This window comes from Cnephaeus nilssonii (genome assembly GCF_951640355.1).
Source record: "Cnephaeus nilssonii genome assembly, chromosome: 20".
NCBI lineage: Eukaryota > Metazoa > Chordata > Mammalia > Chiroptera > Vespertilionidae > Cnephaeus > Cnephaeus nilssonii.
The window spans coordinates 26262186-26276094 of record NC_137091.1 but is presented as its reverse complement, the minus strand read 5'-3'; the positions used below and the strand labels follow the sequence as shown (position 1 = coordinate 26276094).

Sequence of the window (13909 nt, the reverse complement as noted above, 5' to 3'; positions counted from 1 at the left end):
TCTAATGCCGGTTTTTCTCTTTTTATTGGCATGATGCAATTCCCCTTTCAACAATCCAGATCTCTGAAGTCCTGAGTCATCAGACAAAGGCAGGGACAGCAGGGGGGCCAATCAGAGGTATCAAAGTGTGGGGAGCTTGTAATGCCCTGGCCAGTGGGATTTCCTTCCAGGGTCCCTGCTGGCTCTCAGCTCCACGCCACACCAGACACAGAGATCAGGGCTCCTGCAGCCCCCGCGTACTTCCTGGTTACCGCCTCCGTGCCACTTTCCAAAGAAGCAAAGTGAAGGCAGGCAGGAGCTTGAGCTCCACGCTCTGCCCAGCCCATAGCCAGTGCCACTCTGTCCAGTAGGACCTCTCGGGGTAGGTGGGCTGTTAAATGAGCTACCACAGCGGTTCTCAATTGTGATGTTGCCCCCCCCTCCACCCCCCGGGGACACGTGGCGATGTCTATGAGCAAAATTTTTTGCTATTACAACTGAAGAAAGCAGTGTATGAACATCTAGTGGGCTGAGGCCAGGGATGCTGGTCAACATCCTACCCAGGGTGTTCCCCAATATCAATAGGGCCAAAGTTAAAACTCTTTGAGATAATGTATAAAAATGACTTAGCATTTATGAATAAGATCTCATCCCAGGTATGTCATATGTACTCATCCAAGAAAAAAGCATAGGTGGCTATTCTCGAAAATATTCATATGGGGGTTTCTAGGTGGTAGGATTATGGGAGAATTTTTACTCCTTTAGTTTATGAGATCATCACTGTCCTGTGATTATTTGGGGTTTAATTTATAATTGTGGAGGTGAAGAGCTAGTAGAGAAGACAACTGCCACCAGCTGGGGAAGTACCATCTGCGGGGAGTGAGCCCTCACTCCTGCCGGGGGTCTGGCAGACTCCAGGGGCTGGTGGCCATCACCAAGGTAGAGGGAAGAGGTGCCGTGCCAAAGCTCCAGGTGTGGGGCAGAGTCACACAGCAGGCAGAGCACGGTGCATGCTCCTGGCGGACTCTGGACTTCACGCTCGCTGTGGTCAAGTCATCACAGCCCGCTCTGACGGGCAACTCCTCAGGGTCAGGCCAAGTCAGGCAAATAAACTGAGGCTCCCAGAAGCCAAGTTCACTACCCCAAGATCAACAAAAGTGAGGAGCAAATTTCTGCTACAACTTTTCTAGAGGTGGTTCTGCAGAGAAATGGCCAAACCCCTCAGCATGAAACGCTCTGCTCTGTCCATACCTCCCTGTCCTACAAGGCCCTCCTCTCAGCGCAGAGCCAGCCCTGGCCACTTTGGGCCTTTCTGACCCTCTGCTCTTAAGCCTTGCTCCCAGGCCACATGTGGTTACTGTATACTCTGGAGCCAGACGACTTGGGTTCAAATCCCAGCTCCAGCATTACTAGCTGGGTAAGTTAAGTAGTGACCTCTTCACTCTGGGCCTCAGTTTGCTCCTCTGTAAAATGGGAAAATGACATCTTACAGGGGCATCATGAGAATGAAACAAGCTCATCTACATGAAGGGCTCAGAACAGTAAGCACTGTGTTAGTGTTCGCTGTTGTTACCACCGCCTTGCTGGCGACTGTCCTCGCTGCCCAGGCTCCTGTGTCCCAGGCCCGGCCAGGAGGCATCCTGGCCTGTGGAGAAGAACTCTGGCTCTGGAGCCAGGTCGTCTGGGTTCCTTGTGTAACCTGAAACTCCCAGAGCCTCCAGTTTCCCACCTGTATGTAAGCTGGAGCCTCAGGGGTTGGTGTGAAGATTAAACGCACAAATATGCCCAAGGACTTGGTGGCTGGAGGAAATGACCACTACTGCCCTGCAGTCACCCCTGATCTGTCTGAACCCACAGGATGACCCTACCTTGATCCCCAAGCCCGGTAGCCACCTAACTACTGGAACAGTTCAAACCCATTTTCCCAACCCCAAAGCAAGCCTGTTACAGGGTCATGAAACACAGCCAACAAGAGCAACAAACAGACGTCACAAGTCTTTGCTCCCCTTTCCAACAGGGCCCCTGACACCCCACAGCTACCCGCCTCAGACCCCACTGCAGACACAAAGCAGAGCACCACTCCGGCCCTGGGCCTTGGCCCGATGGTGCCACCTTCTGAAGAGCCGAAGAGCCCAAGGGCCAATTGGGCCTTCCCACGAGGCCTCCATCAAAGAAGGTTCCAGAAGGGGAGCCCTTTGAGCCAAAGCTCACAGTGGAGGTTTCAGGCCCGGGATTTGGAAAGTATCAGAGGCCTCTGGGGAAAGCTCATCAGAAGCTCCCCACCGGCTGGCCCACGGTACTGGGCCAGGACCTCTGGGGCTTGTGTCCACTCCAAGGTTGGCTATGTGTTCCATGTGCCTGGCAATGCACAGGTCTACTGCACACACTCTCTCCTTTGGCCTCAGCAACCCTGGAGAAGGGAGTAGTGTGACATGCTTGGCCCACGGAGGGCCAGAGACATGCAGGGTTACAAGGAAGTGGCAGGTGGAGGTCTGGACGTGGCTCTTTCTTCTCCCCTTTCAACAGGAAGGACCTCCCAACTAGACACCTGTAAGAGCCTCATTCGTTCATTCCTTCCTTCATTCATCCATTCATTCAGCCAAAGAATATCTGCTGAAAGGGAGCCTCAGTGTCCCCATCTGTAAAATGGGGAGAGTAATAGGTTGTTGCAAGAATCACCAATGTGACCGCCTAGCACAGCTCCTAGAAAAAAGGACACTCGTGAGTGGCTGCTGCAGTGGTCACTATTGTGACTAACAGCTGGCCCTGGTAACTCAGATCCCTGCACTGCCGAAGTTTCCATTCAGGGGCATCCCAGGCTCCCAGCTGCCGGCTGCTCCCCGTCCCTTCGCATCATGACCAGGGTCCTCCTGACTCAAACATGTCTTCGTGAGCCCAGCACTAACCTCACCCTGACTTGTGGGTCCCACTCTGTGAAGCGATTCCACCTCCATCTTTATCTCCTACACTCTCTTATGGTGCCCAGCTGCCCACCGCTCAGAGAGAATGTCACAGACCACCTGGAACATGCCCAGTTGCTCTGGCCCCCTTCCGCTGCTCACTGCTCTCCCTCTGCCATTCCCATCTCTGGCCCCATCTCGTCCCGTCTCAAACTACCTCTGTCTGTCCAGGTGTGTCTCTCCTATGAAGTCCTTCCTGAAACCACCTGCCCCCATAATAGCACCTTTTCCTCCCTCCAGATAGCAGACAAGGCATATGTACCCCCATGTAACTATGAGCCTTTGGGGAGCAAAGATTATGTCTGACTTTGCAAGTGAAGCACCTGGGAGCGCTCACTTTGTAAGCACAGTGTCTGGGAGCACTCCAGTTGCAAGCCCAGTACCTGGGGTACTCACTTTATAAGTGCAGTACCTGAGCCCTGGCTGGGTAGGTCAGTTGGTTAGAGTGTTGTCCCAATAAGCCAAGCTTGCAGGTTCTATCCCGTCAGAGCACATACAAGAATCAAACAATGAATGCATAAATAAGTGTAACAACAAATTGATATTTCTCTATCTCTCTCCTTTCCTCTCTCTGTCTCTAAAATCAATAAATAAAATAATAAATATACTTTTTTAATATATTTTATTGATTTTTTACAGAGAGGAAGAGAGAGGGATAGAGTTAGAAACATCGATGAGAGAGAAACATCGATCAGCTGCCTCTTGCACACCCCCTACTGGGGATGTGCCCGCAACCAAGGTACATGCCCTGGACCGGAATCGAACCTGGGACCCTTGAGTCCACAGGCCGACGCTCTATCCACCGAGCCAAACCGGTTTCGGCAATAAATATACTTTTAAAAAATAAAAATAAGTGCGGTATCTGGGAGCACTCATTCGTAAATACAGCGTACCTTGGAGCACCCCCTCTGCAAACCCAGTACCTGGGGAACTTCATTTGCACATACAGTATCTGTTACTCAATTCACAACCTAGTGCCTGGTGCTTACCCTTTACAAATACTTGGCATTCACTTTCCAACACCAGTTCCCTGAACTCACTTGACAAATTCACAAAGGAATGTCTGCCAAACATTGGCAAACACTAAACTGATAAGCCCTCTGATTTTCAATTAAGATGTTTCTGCAAGAGGCTGAAATCATTTATGTATATCCAACAGACGCACATACATCCATGGACACACATATTCGAGCATGGAGCAGACTTGCCTTTGCCTCTGAACTATACCTACTCCCAATCCAATCCTTCTTGTCTCCACTGCAGCATGTGTAAAATGGAGATGATAACACCTACCTCGTAGGACTGTATGGAAAGGTAAAGGAGCACTATGCCTGGCACACAGCAGGTGGACAATAAATGTCATGGTAATCTGGAGTGCAGTGCTCCATCCCCTGCAAAAGATTCACTTATCCAACTCTATTCCCCACCGGAGAGAAGACTGCAAACTCTCCTGACCTGCCACCAAACTCAAACCCAGGAACCAGAAGAGACCATGTTGTTTGAATGCCCTTTCCTGTAGCTTGGAGACCTCCAGACCACTGCGGCGTCACCCCTGTCCTCGGTGGGAGTCGTCATCAGGCCATGGTCTCCTTTGTCCTGGGCACAACTCACCCTGCCCCAGCCTCCAGGACACTGGGAGAGCTACAGGACTGAGCTGTGGCCAAGGGACCAGCCACACTCACAAATGGCTCTGCCTGGTGCTTGCTTCCTCTCCTCATCCCCCACTCAATGAGGCACTACAGGGAGCAGAAACACAGACTGGGCAGTGACATGAGCAAGCAAGACGTAAACGTGTTGCGTGAAGACAGCCAGCTGTGGGGCTGGTTGTTACAGCAGTTAGCCTGCCCTGACTACCCAGCCCCGTCCACACAGATAGCGCCACTGTCCCGCTCGGTCCCACACCAGCACGTGCCGGCGATCAGCTTCACTGGGCTGAAGAGTGAGCCAAAACCAGAAGCAGTGGGCTCTCCCAGACTGTGTGCTCCCATCTGCAAACTGTATGCTCCAAAAGCTCAGGGCTGGCCCAGGACATCCAGGAAACTACTGCCCGCTCCAGTGTTATCTCCCCTCCTGATGACCCCGTCTGAGCCAGCCCCGCCTCAGTCCTCACATCACCCCCCTGGGGACTGGAGAATCCAGCTCTTCTGCTTCCCTCCAAAGTGAGTTTACTCAGCCTAATCTGCTTATATGCTTCTGATAACCATTGAAACTAAGAGAGCCAATGACAAAGGAAGGCACTAGAAGGTGCTGGGAGGCAGGAGTCCTGGGTGTGAGGCCCAGCCCTGCTGCTGAGTCATCTGTAAGAGTGTTTGGGCAACACACTTCCCCTTACCTCTCCCCTGGAGGCAATTTCGATGGTCAGTGTGTTCTAGATCCTGGGACCCTTGCAACGGTAGGGACAAAAGGAGCTGGTTTTTAAAAGTTTTGCTGGGCTTTGTAATTTAAGAGTCTCTTAAAGCACTGCTCCAATGCTATTCTTCACTATTTACTGGGAGGGAGCTGGGTTAAACACACACATCAGCAGCACTAGAAAGAAAGCTCCATGGGACACCCAGCACCTGGCACATTCCGGGTGCTCCTGAGTACTTTTTAATAGATGCTCACAGCTCCTGGAAAGCAGGATAATGACAACTGTAGAGCATTTATTAAGTACCAGCCACTTTAGTGTGTGATTTCTAAGTACCAGCCAGCCTCAGGGCCTTTGCACTTGCCATTCTCTCTGCCTGGAATGCTCTCCCTCCAGATTGTCGCCTTCTTCCCTTCCCTGACTACCACATGCAAAGCAACAAGGCTCCCAGGCCCCAAGCCCCGAACATGCCACCTGCCTGCCTGCTTTCTTTTCTCCAGGGCCCCTGTTACCCACCACCAGTCAGATTCCACATTTACTTGTTTTAGTGGCTTACTGTCTGTCACCCATACCACCAACACAAGGTCCAGGAGAGAACAGGGACTGGTTTTCTTCAAAGTGTCTAGAACAGTGATATTTATACTGAATGAACTGTCATGCCTTACTTACCTCACCTAAACCCTGAGGTCAATGCCAAAAGGAAGTTCCATAATCTGAACTTCACAGATAAGGACAGAGGTTAGGAGACTGGCCCAAGGTCACCCACCAGCTAGGAAGTTGCAGGGGTGGGACCCTAGCTTGCTGATATGACCATTCTCTGTCCCCCTGATGCAAACCCCAGACGCTGGTATAAACCTTTCTGCACATCAGAGGTACAAAGAAATGGCGACCAAACACAGGGACCAATGTCAACACCAGAAATATTTTCTCTGCTGTCCCCTTTGCCTCAATATACACCAACACCTCCCCCATATACATGCACACACATGCACACACACGCGCGCACATGCCTCATCACCCTCTGGTAGGACTCTGCTAATGTCAGCAAAGTTTCCTTTCCAACGCATCTGGCCTCCCTCACTGCCCTGTTGAATGCACTAGGTGCCCTATCACCAGAGCCAAGAGCTAGGAAAAGGCATTCTCACTTCCTCCCTTTCTCTACCCCAGGGCCACTCAGGCTTGGCTTCTATCCTGGGGAAGCAGGAAGTCTGGAGACAAAAATGATGCTCTCAGGTGGAGCAGGAAACAGCTGTTCTGGGGGCAGAGGTCAGTATGACTGGTCAGAGCCCCCCTGCTCACTTGTAGTCAGCTCCTGGAGGGCCAGGTAGCCAGACCCTCCAAGGGGGCTCCCTGACCAGTGACATTCAGCCAGACTGAAGCATGACTCCAGGCAGCAGTGATCTCAGACAAGGCACTCTGAAGGAGGGTCAGCTTGCCCTTGCAAATCAACTCTGCGACTAAATATTTTAACACCCACCAAAAAAGTAAGCAAAAAACATTCAAATTATCAAAACAGAAACAACTCAACTGAATAAAAATGGAAAGTTTAAATTAGCAAAAGATTGGAACTGATCTAAATGCCCAGCAGCAGGGAATGGTCTGCCTACATTATTGTAGTGCCCCTCTACAACGGAGCACTATGCATCAGTGAAAAAGAACAGGGCAGCTGCGTATGCACAGATCTAGAATAACCTCCAAAATACATTGTCCAATGAGAAACAATGGCTTGGGTCTGTGTGTAAATGCCAAAATGGTCAGCAAGGATACACAGGAATGGGTAACAGGGCTTGCCTAGGAGAACTAGGAGCTGTGGGGACATGAAATAAGAGAGACGCTTCGTTTTTCCTTAAATGCCTTGTTGTACTCTCTGAATTTATTTGATGTGTGCATCACTGTTTCAATTTTCAAAAAAAGAAAAGAGTTATGTGGTGTGTTTTTTAAAGACACTAGACTGTGCCTCTGAGGAATTTTTCTTCAACTACTTTCAACAATTTCTTGCCTCCATGCATACCAGATCTGCTAAATAGCCCTAACTTTCCCAAATGCACTGCTCATCTCAAGAGACTTTTCTCTGGAGACTGCCCGTTTTTAAATAGCAATAACCCCTTCCACTTGTGCAGTTCCACACGAGCTCTCTCAGGGCAATTAGGAAAACATGAATTGGAATACTGGCCTCTTGTCACACCCCTACTCTATGCTGGTCATCCTACTGGGTGCTAAACTGCATTCTTTCCCATCCTTATGGCAACCTTGTCAATGAGGTAGCATTGTCCCACCCTCCAGAAGAAGAAGCAAGGCCCAGCAAGGGAAAGCATGTGCCAAAAGTCACACAGCCAGGAAGTCACAACCTCAGAATCCAGACCCAGGGCCAAGGGACCGCCCCCAGAGTTTGCTCTGCCCCATGGTGGAGGCTCCCTAAACCATGAGGCTGCCTCACTTAATCTCACTGAATCCTTGAATCAAAGGCATAACTCGGCTATCTCCCAGATCCATTCTGCCAAAACACCAAGGGGCACCATCCACATGGCTGGCCTGGAGGGAGACTGCCCTTCTGCCCCAAGACAGCTTTGGTCATGCGGCCACCAGGCTCCCCCTAGCCTTGCTGGGCACGGTGCCCCAGAAATGCCCTCCCTCTCTCACTGCCACATGAGTCAGCGGGCCCTGTGGAGAAGCCACCTGTGGGCCACGGAGTCCAAGCTGGAGGCACACATCCGCCTCGCTCACCTCCATCGCCAGCTCGGCAGCAAAGCCCAGCCACAAACGGTGAAACCCCTTCCACCTGGACTGGCACAATTCTGCCCGTGGCCAGAAAGGGCATCTCAGATTGCACCAGGCGAGTGAATGGCAGCATCAAAACATACTCCCTCCTCAAAATGCACTTATTTACCACAGCCTGGGGAAGGCAGGCCACATTTGTTGTTTACAGAGAATTTAGATTGTTTTCTCTTCCGTCTCTGCCCCTCCCCTCCACCATCTCCAATCAGACAAGTTATCCAGAAACAAATTTGATATATTCAAAAAACTTGTGACAAATGCCATTGAAAATAAAAATTCCTTGTGTTTACTAACTGTCACAATAAACATCACATAAATCAAAGGCGGGAAGCGGTGCATGATACAAAGTGAAAAAAGTCAACACACGTGTGCGCGTGCGCGCGTACACACACACACACACACACACAGACGTGTCCCCATGGGACACAAACTTTAATTCTTGAGTGGAAATCACACCGTTGGGATGAACTCTCCGCTCCGCAGTTGACACCTAAATGCTTAGGAACTGCATGTTCAGAAGAAGGCTCTCCCCATGGAAACACCGGACTAAAGGAACCTAATGAGAATTAAGGTGGCTTCTTGCCTCCACGCATACCAGATCAACCACTGCTCCTCTCCGTGACAAGAAGGCCAGAAACATTTCAATCAGAGCAGCAGAGTGGTGAGAACTTAAAGACAAGGGGCTGATGAATTAAGGCCTGAGAATAAAGAACACTGCTGTCACCTGTGCCCCCATCCCTGTTGGGTCAATGAATAAAAGACTTTTCAGACCGGGTCCACCACAAGAAGCCATGTGATGCGTGCACAAAATTAGGTGAAACAGAATGTAAGCAGCGTGTTTGTACTTCTTTGGTGCAAAGGAAACAAAGCACACAGACAAAGCCCTCTTCCAGTGGACAAACATGTCTAGCAGGTGATCAAATTCAACCTAGACACAGAATAGCAAAATGGATTCTGGTCTCTCCGGACCTGGCTGCTTATGCAGAATGCCTGGCCGTCGGCTCCGACCAACAGCCACCACAAAGCCCCAGGGAAGCCCAGGGACTGGGAAGTCTGGATGCAAAGGGGGAATGAGGCGCCAGGGCCGGACCACAGCCCGGGCAAGCGGGCCCTTCCCCCACAAGGTGTGGTCATGTGTACCCCAGGGAAGGTGTGGATGCCTCCCAATCACCCCCACACGTCAGCCAGGTCACTGTCGCCTTTGTGTTTCCTTCTTTGTTTATGAGCTTTCTGGATCCAAAGTCTCAAGCACAAAGTGCATCAGGCCCGGCACTGTCATAGGCCACGTCAGGCACACTGTTGGCTCTGCGAGGATTTAATCAGTAACTGGCCCAGGAGACAGGCACAGGGCAAGCGCCAACCTGACCCCACACAAGGCAAAGTTTATAGCCAGGCCAGGGCGTGAGGCTGCCAGTCCCTGGGGCCCCAGTCTGAGCCCATCTCCCCAGCAGGGACTCAGAGAGGTCCGCCGGAGGGGCGAAGCCAGCAGGAACTGCCACCCCGGTGGGCCTGGGAGCCCCGTATGCTTCCACCCTGCTCGAGACAACTGTGATCCTGGTCTTTACCTCTGACAACAATCCAATTTATTGGATCAGTGTAGACAGACTCCAAAGACAATTTGGGCAAAAGAGTGTATTTAGTTTGTTTATTCACTTGGATCCAGATCAATCACTGACTCTTGTTCGTGAAGCCCACACAATTAACCATACAATTACCAAACGGTTCTGAGTTGAGCTGTATAAACCAATGATATACATTTCAAGAAAGGACATGAAACATACTTCATGTATCGGCAGCTTGAGACTGGGCAAGGGACACTACAAAGCCACAGGGCTACACAGGGCTTGTAGTGAACTGCACTCAAATTCACCTTTGTTTCATTTGGGCTAATATTTCTCAATAGAGTGCTTGGGCCGCACTATAAAATGCAGACAGATTACATAACGCCCAGGCCTCAGAAAAACCCCTCGGGGCTGCTTTGTTTCCTCGGGCCTGGACACCAACCAGGTGTCTCAGGATGAGGCAAGGTCCCCAGTAGCAGTGCCAACCCCACCTCTGCCCTGGAGGCAGCCGCTCGACCAGGCCTGCCTCAGCAGCCCCCCTCCATGCTCACAGGCCCTGGCACAGAGAGCCATGTACTCCCCTGGAGCCCCCCATGGGCAGATTGAAGGACACCCCTGCCCTACCCGAGGGGCTTGGTGATGACAGGCAGAGGAAGGGGAATTATGCCAGTTCATTGGACACTTGCTCAGAGTTCCTCCTTCCACATTTCCCAACGCCAGAGCAAGGCTCTGCTGAGACAAATCTTGTTCCATGGTTAGTGCTCAGTCCCCAGTCCTGAAAACCACAGCTCCTCTCCAGAAAGGCCCAAGCTACAAAAGTGCCACCCACCTTGGCTGGTGAAGGTGGGGCAGGGCCTCTCTCTGGCTGCTTAAGAAACCAGCGCCCCGCTACAGCCTTTCCTCCTTTCCTCTCTCGCTCACGTACACATCTTGAGCAATCAGAGGTAAGTCGGGGGCCGTGAGCCTCCAAAGCTGGCTTCCCCCAGACTGTGGCCAGCAGCAGCAGAGGACACACTCCTGGCTCAGCCTGTCCTTCCCACAGAGGGTCACTGTGCCTCTCAACCATTTCTCCACACACATACACACACACACACACACTCCCCTTCACTTTGAGATGTAGCAGAAAAAAATAAAGCCCCCCCATGAGCCAGGGGACAATTCTGAAGCCAGATTTGGGAGCTCCAGGTAGGTCCCAGGCAAGGAATTACTGAGGACACTAGTTCCTCCCCAATCTGAAATGGTGTGTGAGGGCAAATTTTCCGAGGCTTTCCCTCCATCAAATGAAAAGCCCAACGCTAAGCCCTGTGGTTCTTAAACATGCATGAGCCTGAAATTGGGCCTGGGCCGCTTCTCCACAGCCAGTGATCCACCCTGAGAAAGCAGCCTTTGCAGACATTGCACCAACGTGCCCACAGGAAAGAAAAAATAGGTGTTCTCAGCACGTAGGACCCAAAATTCAGAATAAAAGTCCTCGTGTGCTTCAAGGCTCTCAGGAGGGGGAAGTTGTTTCGAGGAGTAAGGTTTCTCTGCTAACTTTTCCCCCTCCCCATTCCTCGGAGCATGTGTCACAGGCTGTGACACACTGCCAAGGGAACATGGATGCCGGGGAAATGTCTACACACGCTACACGTTTGTGACATGCCATGTAAGCGACACCCTGTTTCCTGGCTGGGTTTTCTTGGCACAGGTGTGGGCAGGCGGTGGATTCTGTCCCCACCCCCCCTTAGTAAACAGGCTCACAGTGGGGTGGGGGGGGGAATGTGCATTCTGGGGAAGACCTGTCACCTCTCCATAGAGGAAGGAACCCTCTCAGCAAGGCTCAGGCCCAAGCAGATCTGGTGCTTTAAACTGTCCTTGTTTCAAAACACAAAGCATCCTGTTCAGGCTCCTGCCCGCCACCCCCGCCCTGCGACCCCACCACAGCTCTTTCTCCACCTTACAGATTTGATTTCAGAAACAGATCAATGACTTCTCCCTCTCACCCAGCTGACCCAGTCTCAACCACATATTTAAAAACAGTAACAGTAACAAAATAAAACCCCCAGTATGGAAATACACGTCTAACACACACTTCACAGACAATGCAAGACCAGAGCCCCACAAGTCAGCTTCCACACTGGAACTTGACCCTCAGCCCTGGGTGGGGAGGAGATAGTCCCGGACCCCTGCCCCCTCCCCCTCCACTTCCAGCCTCCCAATGTGCCGAAGAGATTTTTTCAGAAAGGGAAGCACCCAGTTTTGCCTGCCAGCCCGGGCAGGAAAAAAAAAAAAAAAAAGATGGGTACAGCAAAGATAGGAATTGGTTTCTGGAAATTCTTTGGGTTTGGGGGTTTTGAGGTGGTTGGGGGTTTGGGGTTTGGGGGGAGGTGTTTTATTTTTTGGTTGTTTTGTTTTCCCGTCCGTCCCCCGCAGGCTTTCAGAAAGGGAACCCTCACCACCATCAGGGCCCAGCCGGTCTATCCCACGGTCCCACCCGTCAGAAACCCAAGCGCTGGGCCTGAGGCCCCCAAATGCTCTGCCTGGGGTGGGCCAGATCCACTCCAGAATTCTAAGGGTCTCCCCGAACCGCCGGCCGGGCAGAGCTTCGGATTCCACCAAGCCAGCGCCGAGCCCAGGCCGGGAGCGGGGGGCTGGGTTCTCCCCGCCCCTGACGCCCCCTGGTGCGCGGCAGGCCCCGGGCTCCAGGTGCAGCCGTGGGAGGGGGCGCCCTGCGGTCCCGAGGGGAGGCGCGGGGGTGCAGGCGCGCGGCCACGCGGAGCGACTCACCGTGGCGGACGCCAGGCTGTTGTCGGCCAGCGTTAGGTGGTGCGGCTCCCAGCGCCTCAGAAATTTCGAGGTGAGGATCTTGCTGAGAAAGGTCCGCGGGTGCCGGATGACACAGACCTGGATGTCGCCCTCCTGCAGCAGTTTGTACCTCATCCCGTTGCACAGGAGAAGGGCCCGGCGGCAGGGCACAGCGCCCATCTTCGTGCCCTCGGGGGCCGGCACGTCGCCCCCCAGCAGCGGCTTGGTCTCCTCGATCTGCCGGGGGTCGCCGCCGCCGCCCGAGCTGCTGGTCAGATCCATGGCCGGCCGGGCCGGGGAGGGGGCCGGGGGCGGGGAAAGGGGCTGTCCCGGCTGCGGGGCGGCGGGGCCCCCGGTCGGCGGCCCGCACCCCCCCACCGCTCAGGAAGGTGGGGGGGTGTGGGGCTGGGGGCGCCCGCAGGGGAGGGGCCGGCGGGAGGCGGCTGGCGCGGCGGCGCGGTCCTTCCTGCGGAGCTCGGCTTCCTCCTAGCTCGTCGGGTGCATGCTCGCGCGGCCGGACCGGCGGGGCGGCGGGCGGGCGGGCGGGGAGCGGCAGCGCCGGGGGCCGGCGGCGGCGGCGGCGAGCGGGGGCCGCGCGGCGGGCGTGTCTCGGCCCCGCCGCCCGCTCGTGTGTACAGTACGTGTGTCTGGGCGGCCGTCCGCGGGCGAGTGTGCGGCGGGGGCCGCGGGGGCCGGCTCTGTTGAGAGATTGCAGAAGCCGCTCGGCGCCCGCGCGATTGGTCCCCGCGGGGTCATGTGCCCGCCCCTCTGACGTCAATGGCGGCAACGGCGGCGGCCGCGGCTTCGGCCTCTCGCAGGCGGAGTCGGGCCGGGCGGGGACGCGAGGGGCCGAGGCGCGGCCCGACGGGAGGGGCGGCCCCTGGGGAGGGGGCTGCGGCCTGCCGGCCCCGGGCGGTCCCGCCCGCCCCGCCCGGGATGGGAGGGGGCTGGGGCCGCGGGGGCGGGGCGCGTGACGTCACGCCCAGCCGCGCCCCCGCCGGTGCCCAGGCTGGTGCGGAGCCGCGAGGCCCACGGGCGGGACCTGATCCGGGACCAGCCGTGGTCCCCGCACCCCACGCTCCCCATCCCGGCGGCCCCGATCGGAAACGTCAACGCCCGGAAACATGTCACCGCGGACGGCCAAGGTGCGGCCAGGTGCAAACCCGAGGGACCGGGGCGGGGCCGGGCCGGGCCGGGCTGGGCTGGGCTGGACTAGGCCGGGCCGGAGGGTTTGGGGGCTGGACCGCCTGACCTCTGACACCCCTCCACAGCTCAGGCTGCACATCTGGCTGGCCAGATGGGGCCATAAAACAGGGATGTTTGCTGGCATTGAAAATGCCCCCTCAATTATCTGGATAATGAGCCCACACTGCCCGTGTCAGCCCAGCAGACCCTGGGCCTTTCCCAGATGTCTACCAGCCTTGGCCTTTTAGGTTTAGAGCTGCCTTCGGGGAGGGGACAGGCTCGCTAACCCCCTCCTTTTTTCTGCCCCTGGAGTCTGA

The 13909-nt window shown here is 54.4% G+C and overlaps 1 protein-coding gene across 1 annotated transcript in view; it reads right to left on the bottom strand.

Moving 5' to 3' along the window:
• CMIP (c-Maf inducing protein) overlaps positions 1-12905 on the bottom strand; it is a 230443-nt gene extending 217538 nt beyond the window's left edge. The window contains exon 1 of the mRNA XM_079800071.1: positions 12390-12905. Within this exon, the coding sequence (XP_079656197.1) occupies positions 12390-12689 (300 nt within the window). The 5' untranslated portion in view covers positions 12690-12905. The remainder of the gene's footprint in view (positions 1-12389) is intronic.
• Positions 12906-13909: the final 1004 nt, after the last annotated feature.